At 41.1% G+C, this 20,042-nt stretch overlaps 1 protein-coding gene and 1 non-coding gene across 2 annotated transcripts in view; both read right to left on the minus strand.

Moving 5' to 3' along the window:
- Window positions 1-1,646: 1,646 nt before the first annotated feature.
- Window positions 1,647-20,042, minus strand: part of LOC111863084 (dolichyl-diphosphooligosaccharide--protein glycosyltransferase subunit STT3B) — a 22,463-nt gene continuing 4,067 nt past the window's right edge. Inside the window, exons 3-15 of the mRNA XM_023849088.2 lie at window positions 18,586-18,763; window positions 17,491-17,556; window positions 16,094-16,292; window positions 12,668-12,839; window positions 12,412-12,590; window positions 12,123-12,334; window positions 9,280-9,467; window positions 5,574-5,745; window positions 5,313-5,486; window positions 4,617-4,730; window positions 4,416-4,540; window positions 3,620-3,707; window positions 1,647-2,124 (exon numbers count right to left, since the gene is read on the minus strand). Coding sequence (XP_023704856.1) covers window positions 2,053-2,124; window positions 3,620-3,707; window positions 4,416-4,540; window positions 4,617-4,730; window positions 5,313-5,486; window positions 5,574-5,745; window positions 9,280-9,467; window positions 12,123-12,334; window positions 12,412-12,590; window positions 12,668-12,839; window positions 16,094-16,292; window positions 17,491-17,556; window positions 18,586-18,763 — 1,939 coding nt within the window. The 3' untranslated portion in view covers window positions 1,647-2,052. The remainder of the gene's footprint in view (window positions 2,125-3,619; window positions 3,708-4,415; window positions 4,541-4,616; window positions 4,731-5,312; window positions 5,487-5,573; window positions 5,746-9,279; window positions 9,468-12,122; window positions 12,335-12,411; window positions 12,591-12,667; window positions 12,840-16,093; window positions 16,293-17,490; window positions 17,557-18,585; window positions 18,764-20,042) is intronic.
- LOC111863104 lies at window positions 4,121-4,239 on the minus strand. The gene has a single exon (XR_002842549.1). It is a non-coding gene; the product is annotated as a U5 spliceosomal RNA (small nuclear RNA).

The following is a 20,042-nucleotide window of genomic DNA, read 5'->3' on the forward strand; positions in this document are numbered from 1 at the left end:
AATCTGCACTTACGTTTTTTCTCACAAAAATAAAATAAAATGATAATTATAAAGACAAAGAAGAGTAACTGATCTACATATCTCAGAATCTATGAGAGGGGGAGCAGTCATTTTTTAAAACAAATCATCTGCCTACTGGAAGTAAACCAGGAGCATACATATGGAGGAAAGAATAATTACAGTCAAATGTATGCCATGATCGATATCTAAAGTGTCTGCTGGAAGAAGGAAGATTTAGAAAGCATAATCCATGTCACAAATAGACATATTTGCAACAACAATACCCAGAAAATTGTACCCGTCATTGTTATTGCTGTGAGAACCCCAAAACCAACAGTAGTACATTCATTTGTGTGCGCTGGAAACAGTCATATGGCTCAAACAGTTTTCAATGTAAGCAGGTACACCATATTTAATAAGAGATCAATATCATTTAAAATCCGTTTTCTAAAAAGCATATCATATAGGCAAAAATGATACTATATGATTACAGCCTTCCCATGAAATAGTGAGATTCAGAAGTCTTTGAACTTGCATGCCTACTTCTCTCCTTGTCAGTTTATCACTTCAAGAAAAAGAAAAAAACTGGTCTACATTTTTGGTCTGGCACAGAATGTTCTTTTCAGAAAGTTTAAAAACATAATCACAAGTTTATTGTGTCTGGCAGATGGTTCTTAGTTCACATCTTATCGCATGAAGCTCTACATTCTCAGGCAAGTTTCAGCGTGCATCTTCAGCTCGTGGACAGACAATAACAAGACATGTACCCTGATGTCCGGCACAATCATACTAACACGCACAAAAGTTTGTCAAAAAAGGCAGATTACAGGTAGTTTCATCTGTCACTGATCATGAAAATGCCGTAATATGATGATGATAATGTGCTGGTGGTGGTCATAGCAGCAGCAGCAACTGCCCCATGCTACATCTCAGCATGGAGCCTAAGGTTACTGTCAGGGAGCTTCATGTGAGATTCAAGATGAAGTGACATTGGAGTAGGTGCTCTTGTGAGTTTCTTCATTTTTTCCTTCACAGTCATCATTCTTCCATTGCTCAACATCCATTTATTAGCGTTCCTTAAATGTGCAGTATCCCTGACCAGGCAGTACATTATCACATCCATGGTCTTTAAAATTGCAGCTTAATCCCTGAGCCAGCATTTTGGCACACACAAAGCTAGGAAGTTTCTTTAACAAAAACAAATCTAAAAGCAGCAGTAAAAACATTTCTGTAATTCTTATCTGCTACATATTTTCACCATAAAAAGCAGCATAAAATTACCTCAAAGAATATGTTCACAGAATTTCACAAGAGCCAGGGATGTGTAATGCCTGCATAGCAGCAACAGAATATGGAAAGGACTACAATTCAAATTTTGATTCTTTTTAGAGATATTTTAAAAAACGCTTTTTTTTTTAATTTCCAAAAATTTGGCCTTACTCACTTGTGGACTTAGTATATGAAAGACAAATTCGATTCTTTTTACAATATCACTTCTGAAAGTTACTGAAGTTCCATAATTTCTTCAATTACACCATTATGAGTATTATAAAATTGCATGTGCAGACATTAAAGTTGAGAATAAAGACAGAATTCTTTTCATAATTTGACCTGAAAGAGAAAGAGGTTTAAAAAATGTGAACTGGTTCAGGATCTGGTTTTCATTATCTCAATGAGCCAAACAATTACCAAGTGGGCGAATTACACTGTCAGCAGGATAGGATGTATCCAGAAATGAGTAGTGTTGTCGGAAATGTGTATTGCAAAGTTCAACAACAACAAACATGAACTGGAGCCCTTGTAACCACATGCACACAAAAACAGAACACAGAATCTCCTACACAAACAAGACATCAAGATGTTAACTAGAGGAGCCTCGTTCTTTTTACAAAATACATTAAGGTCTAAAAAATAAAGATTGCTGTACACTTTCCCAGAGATGGGGCACTGAAACATACTTAAATGCAACACATGTTATGTGCCCTGGAAGGCCAGTCACATCTCATTCCATTGTGTTCTAGGCACACTGTGAAGGCGGCGCCCAACATCTCACTAGGAACTCAGCTTCTTGCCTTTCACAACTGTTGGCTTATTCCTGATTGTTCCCTTCTTGCGTTTGTTGGTCTGCAACAAAGCACACATCTGTAATGTAACTGATCATTACCTACTGACATCATTCTTAAATATTACCAATTATAATAAAAATTTTAATTTTATTAATACTTTAGGACCTAATACCAGTTTTGTACCAAAGGTGACTTATACTCAGTTTTGCAGTAACTATTCTGAGAATTGGTAGCAAGGAATGTTTAGATAAGGACTACTGCAACTCAAGACAATTCCATGATAGCCAGCCTGCTATGTGCATCAGTTACTCCTCCCATCAGCCTAACTAAAGAAACTTCCAGAACATTCTCAAACTGCAGAACGGTGTGGAAGCTTGAAGGAAGATCTCGATGCGGAAGGTTCTGGAATTATTATGTCATTTGAGAGTATTTAAAGGCATTGTAATAACCAGGGCCCAGATTCTGATGGCCTGAAAATATTTAAAATATGACCCAAAAAATCCAGAAAAATTACCTAAAATATGACCAAAAAAAAAATCCAGAAAAATGACCTAAAGGAGAAAAGAAAGAACACTTTGCTTCCATGTTATTCACATTTCAGAAAACATATGAAGAAAAATTCCCTAAAATGGCCAAAAATGACAAGAAATACCCTTAAAAGTCCAAAAAATGACCTATAAATTTACATTTCTGTAACCAGCAGCTCATATCCAAGATTTATATATTTAAGAGCATCGCACAGGATACAAGGAAAAAAGACGACATGTCATCAAAATCCGGGCCCTGGTAATAACCGTGGTCATTGTATTCAGTGTATTCATTGCATTGCTGGGTGTTGTGTATTACTGATTATTGTTGGCTGGTGGTGAACTGTACAGTTGTGTACCAGAGTAGTTGTATCAGTCTAAACGGACTGATTAGTGTAACACCATGTAGTGCTGTTAACAATAAACTGTACATCATTTCAATAGTGGAGTGTGGTCCAGGGACTTCTTTGGGAGGAACATCTTGTTGGAGCAAGGCCCCTTAAGCCCTGAGTGGTATCCTCATGCTTGCACCCTAAACATTATTTGTTTTTATCCTCACACCACTCCCAATATTTTCGACATGGTTATAAGAGGACGTGGTACTCAACAGCTACAACTGAGCAGAGAACGTGAAGAAGAACTGTCATAAGTGGTGCCCAACACGAGGCTTTGTTAACGAGGAAGAAGAGGGCAGACAGAGTAACATGATCTGCCTAACTGAATAAAATGAGCCAGTTGGCTCAGGTTTAACAATCTGACTTGTATTCTGGATGTACTTGGTTCAAATTTCAGCAGGAATACAGAAATTCCTGACTGCGGTTTTGTGTAACTTTCCTCAGTTTCACCATGTGAATGCTGGGAAATATACCTTCAAATATGACACAGTTGCTTCCTTCCACACCTACTCCAATTCTGTCACTCTACTGTTTTACACTACATTGTCTGAGCTATTGAAAGTGTGATTAAACAAAGCATACATAAAAATATTTGAATAATCTACAGACCCAGTGCACATAATTGACACACCTTCTTTGTCACGAAGATCTTGCTACGTTTTATTTTACGTTCTGACACCGGTATTCGTGGACGGTTGAACTCGTCTGGCTTCTTGACCCTGAAATAGATAACATTCAGTACTACTTAATCTGAATAAAGTGGGAGATTTTGGGTCTTGGGTGCTGCACGTAGATTCTTCACCAACAAACACTGTGGGTGCATGAACCATACTGCAAATGTGAACTATGAAGTTAGGGCTAAGTGAACTCCTTTAACTCAAAGCGAATGAAAGATGGGACACAGTTTCACTTAACTTTAACATGCATTCATTCATTCATTCATTCATTCATTCATTCATTCATTCATCAATGGCTCTACAGCCCTTTGTTGGGCCCTGGCTGCTTTTAGAGTTTTGTAATTCTATACAGTCGGTAGGACTCCTTGGACGAGGGTTTAGTGCATCACAAGGCTGAAACCTATACACAGAAAAGCACAAACACAGAATAAACGCACACATACATGCAGCCACTGTGACTGGCAGCTTTAACATACAACAAAAAATTATTTAAAGACTCATCATATGTTCCCTCCACAGAAATCTTTAGTAAAAGGCAAAAGATTTATATGTACTGATATAATGAACAGAAATTAAGGTCATTCATCCTAACATATCAGTGATGGCACACACTGCGTGTGAGTAAACTGCTGACGACTGTGTCATCACAAGTTGACAGTGTTATAAAAATATAACAGTGTGCACATGTAGAATTGAATGAAACATTCACACCCTGCAACCTCTACTGAGATGACAATGCTTTGAACTCACTTATATATTCGTACAAGCCAGTGTTCTGTTGTGTATGCCTCCTCCAGATATGTCAACTCAAAGTTCTTGTTCCCAATTATCACATTGCGGGTACGGTCAAACCCTGCAGGACTTCGGTAGTCCATCTGCAACAAGAGGCCATAGTGAGATATCTGGCAAAAGTATCCCACCATAAATTACACCTAGCAATGTCCAGCTCACCTTGAATTCTCCAAACTTGTAGTAACACAGTTTGTACATGAGGCTGTTGAACAGTGTTGGTGTTCCCTCAGCATCCACTCTAAATTCTCCCCTATCTGTGAAGTAGTCACTCTCCTATGGCAGAAAAAGGTTCACGTTAATGACCGTCAGACACAAGGTTACATACAGAACGCTTGTTGGTATTCATTTAAACATTATGAATTAGGTGAGTGAGTGACTGACAGCTGTTCAAGGAACACAAAGATTCATCATTGCATTCACAAAATGCCTGCCACTGAATTCAGTCTCCATTCCTATCAAATTCACAAACCCTTCCTACAATACTGTTAAGAACTGTATCCTCTTCCATTTACATTTGCAAGCTACTGTGAGGTCCAGGATCCAATGAAATACTTACAATAAACCCTCACTAATCCAGAGTAAATGGGAGACAGGTCATTTGGATTAAGCGATAATGCAGATTAGTGCTGCAAAAGGTAACCCAAAAAGAAAAAACTTAGAACACAAATAAAAGGAAATATATCACTGTAGAGCATTTATTTAAAACTATAAAAGGACAATTCATTGAAAGAGGACTCAGAAGTTGTTTTTGAATATAACAATGCATGTTTGAAGAAACTGCCAAGTTTTGTTTGAACAGACAAGTACTCAATATCCATCAGAGTACAGCATTGCAAGCAGTGTGTGAACACTCACCCGGATGTCTTTCGGGTGCTCCCCTTCTGCTATCCGCACCATCCACAAGAACTTGTTGATGTCATCTCCAGAGTAACCAATCACTCCACCAAATATCACCAATACATAGTCCACATCCAGGGACACCATTATTTTATAAGCTTCACTCTCGTTGGAGGACATGGCTTTGCCCACCTACAAGAAGAACAACAGTTTAACCTACTGAAACAGGCTTCGCAAATCACCATTAGCAGTGGCACTGCCTACACCACTACTGCTCACCAAAGCGATGTGACTGTTGTTCCATGTGTTGTTGTCCACCAGGGTTGTGCGGTTCGCCATGCCCGCAATCTGGTAGCCATAGTCCCACCAGCTCATCACACGTGCATCATTATCTGTGTTCTGAGACAGCCAGTAGTATGCTTCTCGGAAATCATCCAGGATCTGCCGGGACCTGCAGCATTAGAGTGAAGATAAGGCATATAGCACACATCACAGACATAAGAAATTCATACAAACTGTCAGCCAGAAAAAGCCATGAGAGGAGATGTTATACACAGATGACAGGATAACTGGTTTCAAAATGTACAGAACTGGCTTCAGCAGGATCCATTACTCAAGATAACAAATCAAGTTCAGCAAGCACCTGAACAAGTACAGGGGATGGACAAAAATATGGAAACACCTCGTGAAATGCATGCCTGAATTGAAGTGGTTATTTTAGTGACGTTTGTAGGTCACGCTGTCATAACTGCCCAACACCACTACCTGTACAACCTCTGCAATACGTTGCAAGCTTCATCTGTTGTCGAGACAGTGTTCTTTGCAATTTTTGCGCATTACGTCAGAGCTAACAGAATTTGAACACGGGAAAATTGTTGGGGTCCATATGGTGGGTGCTTCCATAACCAAGGTAGCTGAAGTTTTTGGTGTTTCGCGAGGCACCATATCCAAGATTATGACCACATACAGAAGACTGAAAAAACTGCATCCGATAAAAACCAGCGTGGATGGAAATGTGTGTCGAGTGATCGAGACAGACGAACACTGCGTAGGATTGTGACGAAAAATAAGAAGACTACAGCTGCAAAAGTGACTGCTGAACTGAATGTCACGCACACAAACCCTGTCAGCACCAAAACAGTATGAAGGGAACTCCACAAGCAGGGTATTTCTGGATGAGCTGCAATTCCAAAGCCACTCATCAGTGATCAAAATGCCTCTAAGAGAACAGTGTGGTGCCGAAGTCATAAAACCTCGACTATGGAGCAATGGAAGACGGTCATTTGGTCGGATGAGTCCACCTTCACACTGTTTCCGACTTCTGGCCAAGTTTATGTCTGAAGAACGCCATCCCAAGCTTACAATCCAGATTGTTTGCTGCCAAGAGTGAAACATGGTGGGGGTTCGATTATGGTATGGGCAGCCATATCGTGATATTCTGTCGGACCCATCATTACCATGCAACGTCACGTCACTGCCAACGGCTATGTGACCATTTTGGGCGACCAGGTCCATCCCATGGTGCAAACTTTGTTCCCTAATGGTGATGCCATTTACCAAGCCAAGAATGCCTGTGTTCACATAGCTCACACCGTCCAGGACTGGTTTTCTGAGAATGAAGATGAAGTGTCACGTCTGGCATGGCCCCCACAATCAACAGATATGAATATTATTGAGCCTTTGTGGTCTGTTTTGGAGAGCAATCTGTGTGCGCGCTATTCACCTCTATCATCGAAAACAGAACTTACCATGTTTTCCAGGAAGAATGGTATAAGATTCCCTTGCAAATCATACAGGACCTCTATTTATCCATTCCAAGGAGACTGCAAGCAGTTCTGCAAGCCAGAGGTTGCCCTATGCCATATTAGTCACGGTAATGTGTTTTTTGTTGGGTGTTTCCATATTTTTGTCCATCCCCTGTACAAAATGCTGTCTGTCTGGTAAATTGCTGCTTTCCCTTGCCAGCAATATCATTCTTGGGTTTGGGCTCTGTGGGACCCATGACCATATTTTTCTGTCTCATGACTCTTGACCCTACTTGAAATGCTGTGTTGCACTGTTTACCTTAATTATATCTGTGGAGAGGATGGACCACACATCACGCATAGCTGCTTCAGACGCATGCATTCTTACATTAGCTAACAACACTGTTCTGACTGCAAATGTCACAGAATACAAATGAGCTGATCATCCATGAAGTTAAGGCAAGGGTTTGGAGGAAGCCTTCAAAGCATTATCCCAGCATTCACCCAATAGGACTAAGAAGAACTCCTTCTGTCCTTTGGCAAGATATCTGTTAATCTGGCTGAAATTCAAACCAATTACATGCCATACACAACTGTAGGGAGTGATCTCTTCAACCTGCAGTATACTGCAAGTTGTGTTATCAGCTGAGAAGCTTACACAGACAACTTAATCAACAGAGGTAGTTACACTTTGATAATGTCACACTGATTCTTTCCTGCCCTTTTTAGTTCCATGTCACACCTACTGGCCAAGAATTAATTTATGTGAAAATTAGGAAAAAGAAAGAGAAAACAGATAATCTGGTTTGGGAAAACATAACTGCTGCCACCTGCTATTCCAATATTGGCTACTACAAAGATATCAAAGCATATAAAGAGAAATGATATAACAAGAAATCACAATGTGGTGGTAAATTTATGGATGGTGGAAGGCTCAAAACTGCTAGTATGGTTTGTATGCTGGAGGAAAAAAATTAAGGCATTCCAATCATCTGATTTTTGCCAACATTCACAAATAAAATTAAATGTTTTATATCTCTGTCTCTCAAAAGCAAATGTAAGCCCAACAAGAAGTTCTGGGAAGAACTAACTGCCTACTATCCTTTGATATGACATGGATCACACAGAAGATGATGCATCCAATAAATCTTCTATTGTTGCGCGTGTATTTGTTGACGCAAGAAACTGTTTATCAAACCACTGCCCAGCTATCAGGCTGTTGCCCAGCAAAAATAAAGGGATACATATACAGACATATGGACACAGTGAAAGTAGGCTAACAATGGGGGAACTGCTGGAGGCAGCGTTTCCTGTGTGGTCTGACTGAAAGTTACACAGGGAGGAGGACTCTGATCAGGACTGTGGTTAGCAGTAAGTGGCTTGCAGAAACCCAGGAGCTGGAAGACCTAATTACTAAGCCACAGCCTAGCAATGGCAGTCCCCATGTTGCTTCTCTAATTGTACTGTTCTGGCTTTCAAGCATCATGTAACATGTTACAGAAATATTTATATGGTATTGTAATGGCAGTCTCTTCTTGCTCCACTATCCTGGCTTTGAGGAATTGGGGGGAGGGGGGGTACACAGACACACAAACAGCAAGGGAACCTCTCAAGCATCCTTTAACTTTTTTCAAAATAAGAAAAGTTGGCTAAAAATCGGATGACTTGGATGAAATGAAAGAGTAGAACTTTGTCTGCCTTTATGATTGATATACATTCTGAGGCTCTCTGCAGCAAATTGATCTTTTACCTTCACTGTCAGCAAACAATGTCTGGAGCTGTGACATGATACTAAGTGCCATGTCAAATGGGCTCTCGTCACTAAGGCATGACACATCCTCACACTGTAGGTGGAGGAGACAGCCTCCACATATGGAAGGCAGCTGCAAACAAACAGGATAAGCAAACCCAGACAACCAGTACGGGTGACTTGGGATTTGAACTGGAAACTAATAGCATCTCATAAAAATGGGTGGGGGGACATGTTATGAAATGATACTTGGGACCACAGACTTCGAAGCATTCTTTCGTAAAACATAAGCAAAAGAGAATGAATGTGAGATATGGAACTTGTGATGAAAGGAGTTTAATTAAAACAGTGGCAAAAGAATCAGCAAAGTGCCTTAGAGAAACACACTGTGACAATGCAGACAGGTTCAATAAATGACAGGAATTTTTCAACTAGATTCTTAAGGATACTAAATGCATGAAGCAAAGTATCTTAGTGAAAGTTCTCTCACCCATCATGGCTGTATGAGGCCAGCACAATGCTTGGGCTGGAATAGGCATTGCTGGTGACCCAAGTACAGTGCACTGCAAACATCATCAGCATCATCAGAACTGCAACAATAACAATACTGCGGATGTTCACACCCAGACCATCCGACTCTTTCTGCTGCTCATGCTTCATCTTGCGTAGTTTCCCAGCCTGTAACACAAGTGTTCCAACAAGCAACATGTATCATGTCATGTATCGTCTAGCTTACCAACATCATAACATTTCATTCAATGGTGCACTTAAACAAATAAGTATTATATGATTATGGGATTGCTTCTGATATTACTACTGCATTGCTTTCTTAACCCATTAAAACGAACTACGTAATTAGTGAAACCTGTGGTCTTCCTGGCTGTGACACTGTGTAGTTTCATGGGCAGATGTCAACATTTTGGAGGAATGTGCAGCTTCCGTTTTTAGAGCCAGAGTGTGTACCTTCAAGAATAAGCTTGGTTATGCAGGAGGACTAAAAGAAAGGTGTTCATGGGACCCAAGGAGAGGAGATAAAGAGAGAAACCTGGTCTAAGACAAACGGATAAAAAGTGGCCCTCACACAGGACACACATGTTTATCATCATGGGTGGAATATGGTACAATAAGAAAAAATGAATTATCCAGAAATCCACTGTTGTTTCTGGGGGGGGGAGCAATTCCTGTAAGGGGCCATGGAGGCCCATTGGGTTTGAGATGTTGAAGCTCCCACATTTTCTAGACAACTGGCTCACAGACAGCGGTGAGGCTGGCAACCTTATGTGCCAACTGCTCTTTACCCCCCACCCCCCACCCCAAAGGAAGATTCCTGGTACTCATTTCTGTTAAGAGGCTGGGTTGACCCCAGGGCCATAGTGCAGCTGGAAGGATTAGGTCAACTGAAAAAAACAATGATCTCATCAGGAATTGAAGACATGACCTTCCAAGGAAGTAAAATGACAAGAAAAACTTAAAAAAATGGCCCTTTTCAGGAACACTGCAAGATTTTCTCACAGGAGGGAAACTGAGCCCAGAAAGAGGAAAGTAATTAATGTTTCTCTCCATTTTCATGCCATTCCACTTTCCTCTTGAAAACACCCATTCTTTCTAAGTACTCCATTTCCCACCCATGACAATAAATCAGTAAGCTCCTTATAAGGGCTTGTTTACATCCATTTCTTTCCACTGGTCTGGAGAGGATTCCTTTCTTTTCTCCATCTCCTTGGGTCCCACAACTAATTTTCTTGTAACCTACCTATACGACCAATCCTAGTCCTGAACCTCCTACACCTCTGTGTGTGTGTGTATATATATATGTGATACACCCTTCAATACAACTTCACAGATTATAGGTGGAATCACCACTTAGTCCAAATCTTCATGTAATATCATGATATGGTTTGGCTGCACAGAGCCACCATCAGGTATATGAGGGGGGACCCAAAAATAGCCGGAACCGACCTGTTGCGCGCACATGCTTTGTAGTTACGAGTTATGCTGCTAGGTGGTGTTAGCTGGGGGTCTTCCGCGACTGTTAGTGAGCTGGCGTCAGTCTGAGTTAAGTGGTTTGTCTGTGGTGCTCTGTTGTGTGCGTTCCTGTTTCAACCCTTTGGCGATTAGTGAGATGGCCGACCAGAAGGAACAAAGAGTGTGCGTGAAATTGAGGATCGTTCTGCACTTCACTCTTCAAGTAGCGGCAAACATTCACGCAGTTTTCTCTTTGGTCATCTCCGAGCAAGCGAGGAACAAATTTTGCAGACACCCGTCTCATGTGCAAACCTTCAGTTAAAATTCGCTGGACTGTGCTCCATGAGATGTTCATTTCCTCAGAAAGTTGGTCAATGGTCTTTCGACGATCTTCATCAAGCAAAATTTCACGCACACTCTTTGTTCCTTCTGGTCGGCCATCTCACTAATCGCCAAAGGGTTGAAACAGGAACGCACACAACAGAGCACCACAGACAAACCACTTAACTCAGACTGACGCCAGCTCACTAACAGTCGCGGGAGACCCCCAGTTAACACCACCTAGCAGCACAACTCGTAACTACAAAGCATGTGCGCGCAACAGGTCGGTTCCGGTTATTTTTGGGTCCCCCTTCGTATATGATTATCTGCACATAAGAAATTTGTAAAGGTGCACTGAAGACTGTACTGCAGATCTGTATACAGTAATGCAGCAGGATACTCGAACACAGTGTTTGGAACATACACACTTCAATGCTGGAGACAGAGACAGCATGTCTGCCCAAAGTGTTGGTGCCTGCCCATAAAACCACATGGTATCATGTGAGACCAAAATCTCAGCAATCAGTGTTCAAGGGCTCTCGAGTTCCCGCTGCAGATTTCCATCACTCTGATTTCTCTGTGACCAATATTACACAGTGACAATTTGTCTCTTAATAACAAATATCCATCCGAATGTTTAATTCCAACTTAATACACTGCTATCCGATGTCTCTGTGGCATGGTAAGCCACTCTGTCAAAACACCTGTACCACACCACTGAGATGTTTTCAAGTTTGCACTTGGATTATGCTAGTATTTCATCTTGTCATAAATAACAGTAGAATTTAACAAAATAATGCATTTTGCTTATCAGTTCACACCAGGGAAGATTTAGGAACAAGCTAACACTGCTAGAGTAGACTTGATGTCATTTGAATGTAGCATAAAAGACAGAGAGGGTGTCTGATCCTCAAATGATTGCCGTTCTCTTTTATTAATCCCTGTTTTACATCTATACGCAAGTGCAAACTTATTCACTTTATTATATGTTGGACTGCCAACACATCAGTGACATGTCTTAAACCTGGGAACATAAAACCATTATACCTTGTCGTACATGTTACGGCTGTTTCGCTCCCCGCTGCCTTCCTCCTCACTGTCAGTGTCTGCAGTTTGAGGGTTCTCTTCCTCTTTCAAGTACAGCTCCAGCAAGCGGGAGAACGCAATTCCACTCAGCACACACACGACAGGTGTCAGCGTGAGCATGAGACGCACCATCACCCCCGCAAAGTACACAGCACTGAGTGCATAGAGCACCACTAGACAAACACAATATGAGGTTAGCGCCTTCCTTCATATCACTGTACATGTGGCCACACAACAGTGCGCTACTCACCAAACACACGCTCATCAGTTATGCTCTTGATGCAGTACCAAAGGCCCACTGGGAAAGTTGTGACTAGAATGTGAAGGTCAAAGAAGAAGGAGAACCACGTTGTAGGCTGGTGCTCTGACACAGACGCAATGATGGGAATGTGGATCTTAGCATAGCCCGTGTCCCATAGAGAGTAGAACCTGCAATATAATTCATGTATAAAGCAAGTGTTCACAGTTAGTACCATCCAGGTTCAATGGCAAATGCTGCACTGTACCTGCCACTCCATGGGGCAATAATCCCAGCATATGTGAGGCCCACAACAGTAAGAAAGACCAAAACTGGGGCAACCAGGGCTGCCACCATGAAGAAGTACTTGAACTCGGCCTTCGAGAGTACTGATTGCAGGTACTTCAAAACAGCCATCAGAATCAGAAGTGCAAACACACCTGCAGGACAGAACATGCTGCATGGTTACAATTAGCAGTCTCAGTATGGATGAAATTAAATTAGAATTATTACTACCATATGTGAGAAGATGCGCATGTCTGGGCTTCAAGTCTTTCACAAAAGTCTGTCATGCCAACAGGAAATGCCATGACTCTGTCTGTCCACAATCTGATATAGATGAGTGGCCTTGAACTTTATACAGGATCAGAAGCCTAAGATTCTCAGAATTCAACAACATTTAAAGACAAAATAAACCATATTTCTTATAAAAGCATAGGCTGGGGCTTTAAGAATGGTAAACCAGACTTTTGTAAGAAATTCTGGAATGCATTTCTTGCAATGCACCAGTCAGCAGGATCTGAACAACAAAAATTACAGTGACTTCAGTCAATTAACTAAATAAATATTAAGTAACCATTGTCATGAAGTACAGCACTTCTTGTGAAGTCAATGGTTGCTCAGCTGGTTAAAAAATTCCCCACATTTATATAATCCAAAGGTTCATTTTCATGTTCACAAGAGCTCATACAAAGATCAACTTACTATCAACTCATATCATTTCTGAGACACTGTTAGTCACTGCATCTCTGAGCTATTCTGAAGCTGGCTCTTAGATTGTGCTACTACTTTGCCTCTCACCAGTAGATGGCAGCCTTATTCTCTTCTATTGTCTTTCTTCAACCATAAAATGCATCTTACTATTAATCAACACCAAATACAATCTAAAATTAAGATACTGTCAGGTGTATGGTGGTACGCGTGACGAGAATGATGGGTTCTAGTTTGGATGATAGGATTTATTAGCACTTTGGTTACAATCTCTCTTAATCACACTTAAATACAGACAGTACAGCACTTCTGCTCATTTACACACTTTAAAATTCACTGCTATACACACACACACACACACACTAGTCCTCTCTTGGTAATGCAATTAAAACACAGGAACTAGCACTTCAAATCACTCCAATATTACACATATATAAAGTCTTCAAATCACACTTTACATCCTCATATACTGTATTCTTCTGTACTCCTGGTTCCACTTCCTTCCGTTTGTGTGATTCTGCCACTACTATTTCTCTCTGCCAACTTAGGAATTCTGCTCACTTACAGAGCCAAGGGCCTGACATCAACCAACAGTAAACATACATCATATGGACCCTATCCACTGTTGCCGTGTGCCATCACCGCACATGTGCAAGCTGAGAGACACACGGGACACACTGTCACGTCATGTGATAGCCACTTACTGTTGATGTGTTTGATGTCACCGCTCCTGCGTCAGCTGCTGGACACATGGAAAACACATCTTGGTATACTGCTGTGTGCACGTATCATGTTTATAGAGCTGTTGGCTGGCAAAGCGTTGATCAAATATGCCATAATATTTTTTGTAACCATACTGCAATGGCAGCTAAACTGGCAACAACTAAGGCATCAGTTACACAGAAACTAATGTCCTGAAAGGGTTTGTTCTATGCTCACTGGAAAGTGAAGGGGTGTCAGAGAGATGTGAGCAAACAGTATGCTGACATGCAGTAGTGTTACCTTATCTATCACCTGTTCGAACCTCTCTGCATGCTCACTGTTGTAAATACTGCAACTGTTAATAACACTTCTCTGTACTTTCTGGAGGACACAACACAGTAATATTAACACTTCACGGACTGGCGATTTAAATATTTAAATCACCCTAGGGACCAGCATTTTTAAACCTACTACCCTAACTTGTGCACTGTTCACTTTAAAAATTAATATAAAATCTCCTAATTAATTTTATGAACTAAAATTTTTGGAGAACACTTATCAATGCTCCTAGAAGAGCTTGAGAGTGTGATATTTCTGGAAACATTCCCTTTTGTGAAGCGGCATTACACAGAACTTGCACATGTAGACAGTCATACTCCTTTTGTTGTGTACTGCACAAACACAGCATCGCCTAGAAGGCTGCGTCCCCTTGGCATGTTCACTCTTCATATTTTTCACGAGAGTATGTTTCCGCATATCACCCGAGAGTCGCCCAGTCCTGACATAGCATGTCAAACAAACTATCTCCAAAACAGTTTTGTTACTTCAGACACTTGCTTTGGGACGGATGAAATTTCCTTCACCCCTGGACTTTCCGGTAAACTGTCCCAAGGCAGGCGTTTTGTCTACTTTACCCCATGTGGCTGTCCCTGCAGTGTTACTACTCGCACTTTTGTCGGAGCTGCTGTCACTTTCACTGTCTGTGGCCACAATTTTTTGTTCACCCTTGCCACACTCACTATCAGATTGTGAGTCACTATCACTAGCAGACTCACAAGGGACGTCAGATAGCTCATCAAAGAACAAGTCAGATATTTCTTGTTCTCCGAGAAAACGCTTGGACCTCAACCTCTTCCAACCTTGATCCATTTTGCACTAGTAACTTCCTGCCTGGTGCATGCAGCTGGAAGATGAACAAAGGCATTTTCTTTTGGAGTGGGAAAGGAAAACAGTTGGGTCATAAATAGCGGGGTCATCTTACTGACTACGAAGCAAACATTCAAGAGGTCTATCACGCACCAGTCATGTGTCTGCCTAGCGCCAGTGCAAGGTATAGTGTGTTTCAACATAACGTGTCCTAAAATCATAATAATATGCCACCAGTGCGCAAAGTGTTAAGACAGTGATAAAACAATAATTATTACAGTTTAATCTTCAGCATATGGCATGTAAATCTGCATGACCAGAGAATTATTTCAAGCTATTTAACGCCACATAAAAACTCAACTGTTAACAAGGATTCCATTACTTGTGCTTAAAACTGTTAAACAACTTCTTCTATATACGCAGTTTTGTTAATGTTCCTTGGATGTGAGAGTTGGACTGAATTCATCTGGGTCAGGACAGCACCCAAGAGTGGGCTCTAGCAAACATGGCAATGAACATTTAGGCTCCATAAGGCATAAAACTTTACATACTGAGTGACTATTGGCATCTCAAGGAGTTGGAGTTGTTACGTATGATAAGACAAAATATTTTCTTCATTAAAATTCTTGGCTTTTAGCCTCAAAGTGAAAGACAAGAACAGACTTACAAAAATGACTGACCATACAGAAAACATTCCATGCAGACTGTGAGTTACAATATGCATGCAGCATGTGCCTGAACATAATGCAAATTGTGCAGGAGCTTCCAGCTCACTGGCCACACATCTTCTGCAAAGTCAAGATGTTCCCACAACAATTAACCTGTAAACATGCATCATCTGATTTGAATACATTACCAGAAGCTGCCATGTGCTCGCTAGTACGAATGGGCTGGAAACCAACAAATGGGATCTGCATACTGAGCAGGAGTCCTAGTATGTAGAATGTGGTGTAACTGGTAAAGAGGCGGTTCGAGTAGCGACCCATCACCAGCAATATGAAGACATGTAGTGGGATTAAGTTGATGATGAATACGTAGCCTCCCCATGCTGATACCTGCTGGCACACTGCCTTGCTTATAGTTAAGCATTTCATATGAGATCTTAAGTTCTCATAGCAATGAATGTTGAGATTATAGTCTTATGGGACATGACGCCATGCAGTTTGGTCGATATGTACTAATGTTTCTGAGAAACCTGCTGCCTCTATCTTCAGGGTAGAAGATGAAGGCAGCAGGTTCCTACAAAACACTGGTAAGGTGTCACAATCCAGAAAACTGTATTAACATAGTGACAGGACCTGGTGCTCAAGTAAGGTCTCATGCTTGAGGCAGGTTGGATCACTGTCCTGTTGTGTAAACTGACAAAAGAGGGTAAAGGTGTAGAGTTACAGGTCACTTGTGTATGTGTGAAACTGATTACAGTGAAACACCCATTTGAGATTATTTCAGAAAATGTTAACAATAACTGAGGAAAATCTTCAATGAATGTAATTTTGCACTGAGATTATTGCCTTGGGATCACTGAAACTGGATGTTAAATGAGGAAAAATCTCAAGAGGAGGAACATGAAATGGGAGTTCCACTGTAAAAGAATTTCAGTGACAAATGAAAGTCCCTGTACCCATTCACATAAAGAATTCCTCTCCATTAATTTTTGAAGTTATTTTCATCATATCACAACCTTTCTCAGGGCAAAGGCATGAGGAAGAAGAAACACACTGCAGCAGCACAGTCACAGTGGGTCCTGTCCTCACAATACATAGAAATGACACATTCTGCAAGCCCATGCTTATGTTACTTTCTAACACAATGAAGTTCAAAACAGTGCTTAAAATATTACAAAACAAACATCAGAAAGACTAATTTAACTGAGAAAAAACAAACTTTCTTTTCAAAAAGCACATCTGCATTGGAGAAACTGTGAAGCTAAAGCTACTCCTGTACCCGGCAGTGGAGGCCCACAGGGTTGCGAAACATCATGGTTCCCACATTTTCTAGACATCTGGCTCACAGATGGCAGGGAGGCTGTCAGCCTTATGCCAGCAGCCCTTTACCCCTAGGAAGATTCCTGGTACTCATTTCTGTTAGAGGCTGAGTCAACCCAGGGCTATAGTGAGGATGGAAGGATTTGGTCAACTGAAAAATCCAATGACCTCATTTGGAATTGAACCCACAACCTACTGGCTTGTAGCATAGTGATTGGAGAAACTGTACATCACTAAATTCCACATTATGTGCTGAAGAGAGACTTACCATGTAGAAGTAGGAGAGTGCTGTCATGCAGGACCAGAAAATGGACCCCATCTTAACTGCTTTCACCTGCACAGGAAATTCTCTGAGTCATGCTGCACATCTGATACACTGTAAGTTGCCAGGATAGGTCCTTTTGACTACAATCAAGTAAGCCAGCCAACTTGTCATATCAGCTCAGTATCCAATATTTATGACACTCAAATCTACTTACTTATGTTCAGTTTATTAATGTATGCTGTAAGTAGCTCATGTTATACAGGGTCAAGGGGTAGGTTGACTAGTGAATAATTATATGGAAAGGAAGGGGAAGGAAGTGGTCATTGCCTAATCTGAGACAGCAGCTTGGTATTTGCCTACAGGGAATGAGGACAACCATAAAAGCTGATACATGTGCAGATGATGCGACTGCACTGGTGCTTCAGGCATAAGAAACAGAACAGCCTCATCTGTTCTGAAGCATTAATGTCACCACACATAAAAATGCATCAGCTACCATTACAAAGAGCTGATTCATGTAGTGATAATGCAATGGGTTTACATTAAGGGGATACTCACTTCAGATCTTGGTTGGGTTACCAATTTATTCCATTATTTATCACATTACTCAGTCTCTCCAGACAGTACCTTCTTTCCTAATCCTCATTTACTCACCGCACAGGAGTGTCTTGTCACTACACTTAGCAGTACAGAACTGCAGTTGGAACAATGTCATTACCTAACCTATGACTCAGCAATTAAAATGTATCATGTACTTAACCATGTCATTATTTCCAGAGCTCATAAAGAACAACAGCTGACAAAGGTATATCACTGCACAGATGTAATCATACTTGACTGCTCTTACATCTCAGAGCTCACACAGCTGCCATGCTGATGCTGCGGATGACAGTATCAAGATGAGGTGGCCTGCAATGGCCTGCAATGGCAGACTGTTCATACCAAGTTTCAAACAAACAGGGCAACAAGTATTTACAAAACAATGAGGGTGGGATGAACAAATGCAGACATCCAAACAAGAACAGCAACAAATTGCTGTAGTGGGGACTGCAGTCCCTCCAGGCAAATGGGGGATTCTATTTTAAATCTGTTACTCACCCAAAGATAGTATGTGAACTGCAGAGCAAAGATAGCAATGCCCTCATTGTCATAGCTGCCTGCCACTGAGCGACTGATATACCCTGGCACAATGGCAATGAAACAAGCAGCAAACAGACCTGCTCCTGGTGACCAAAGTTCCTTTGTCAGCAAGTATGTTGAGATGGCAGTCAACCCACTGTAACATAGTCACAGACAAAGCACTAACACAAGTAGATTGCAACTTCCTGGCAGAATGCATCCAGGACCAGCCTACATCACCAGTCACTAATTTTACTCCTGTACTACAGTTACAAAGGAAACACCATAATTTTGTATTGACTCTAACTCTGTGGTGGTGAGCTGCACTGTGTTACTGCTGGCTCATACAGCTTGCTTATCATGCCCAGCCATAGCCTAAATCCTATGTGCTATGACTTCCCTGATGTTATGTTCCTTTCTCCTGCTCCATACCACACCATTTTCATGTGATTTCTTTCAACCAGTCCTGTCCACTTCTTCAGTTCGAGATGGAAAGCTATGTGGCTATAACCTCCCACAGTTCTACCTATTTTGAGGCTCCAATGATAGCAGTAGCAAAATCTATTTTGGACTTGCTTATACTGCCACACAGTACAACGCAGTCTGAGTGGTGCCAGCTGGAGTGACAGAATGCAGTTGCATGTATACAGGTAAAGGAATGTGTCAGTCATCATAGCTGTTTGTGTCTCCTGGTTGTGCTGTTTATGAACAACTAAAGGACCTGTTCAACTGTATTTGTGAGTAGAGACTGCACTGTTCATATTACGTTCCTTGACCGCTAAGAAGTTGACTTATTGTAATGTGACATTGTATGTGTATATGTTGCACATTCTGCTAAGACCATGATCAGGCTACCAACGTGGCTACCCTAGCATCGCTTCATTCTCTGTCCAAAATTGCTAATTGGAATTTCTGCCTTCAACTTCTAATTACCAACCCACAATCATGCTCTGTATTCTGTTAACTATATATTTCTGGCATACTCTTTAGTAGTGTCTAGCACTCATTAAATTGGTGGCTTCATTCATGTATATTCAGAAACATAGTCCATCCACAGAACATTGAAAACTATGACAGAATCAGAGACATTAACTCTTTGACTGGCGCGAAGGATATTTAAATCCCACCCCTGTCCTGGCAGGCCCTTTAAACCTTATGTCGCTAAAATTCATGTAGTTACTTTTTCCTAAACAACTTCATCAAATTTGGGTTTTAAAAACGGAATTTTCAGTAACTAATTAAAATACAATATTTTATGCAATAAATGCCTTTCCATACCTCTTTATTAGTTTTTCTTCGTGTGATAAACATTGAAACATGAAAGTTTGCAGAGAGCCACACCACAGCCTGCACACATGATACTTGTTTCTTTTCTAACCTTGTGCTTAGCACTCACGCGACACTTTCTCAGGGCACCATTCTTCTTGTTGTTACTG

This window comes from Cryptotermes secundus, unplaced genomic scaffold, assembly GCF_002891405.2.
Source record: "Cryptotermes secundus unplaced genomic scaffold, Csec_1.0 scaffold1777, whole genome shotgun sequence".
NCBI classification, from domain to species: Eukaryota; Metazoa; Arthropoda; class Insecta; order Blattodea; family Kalotermitidae; genus Cryptotermes; species Cryptotermes secundus.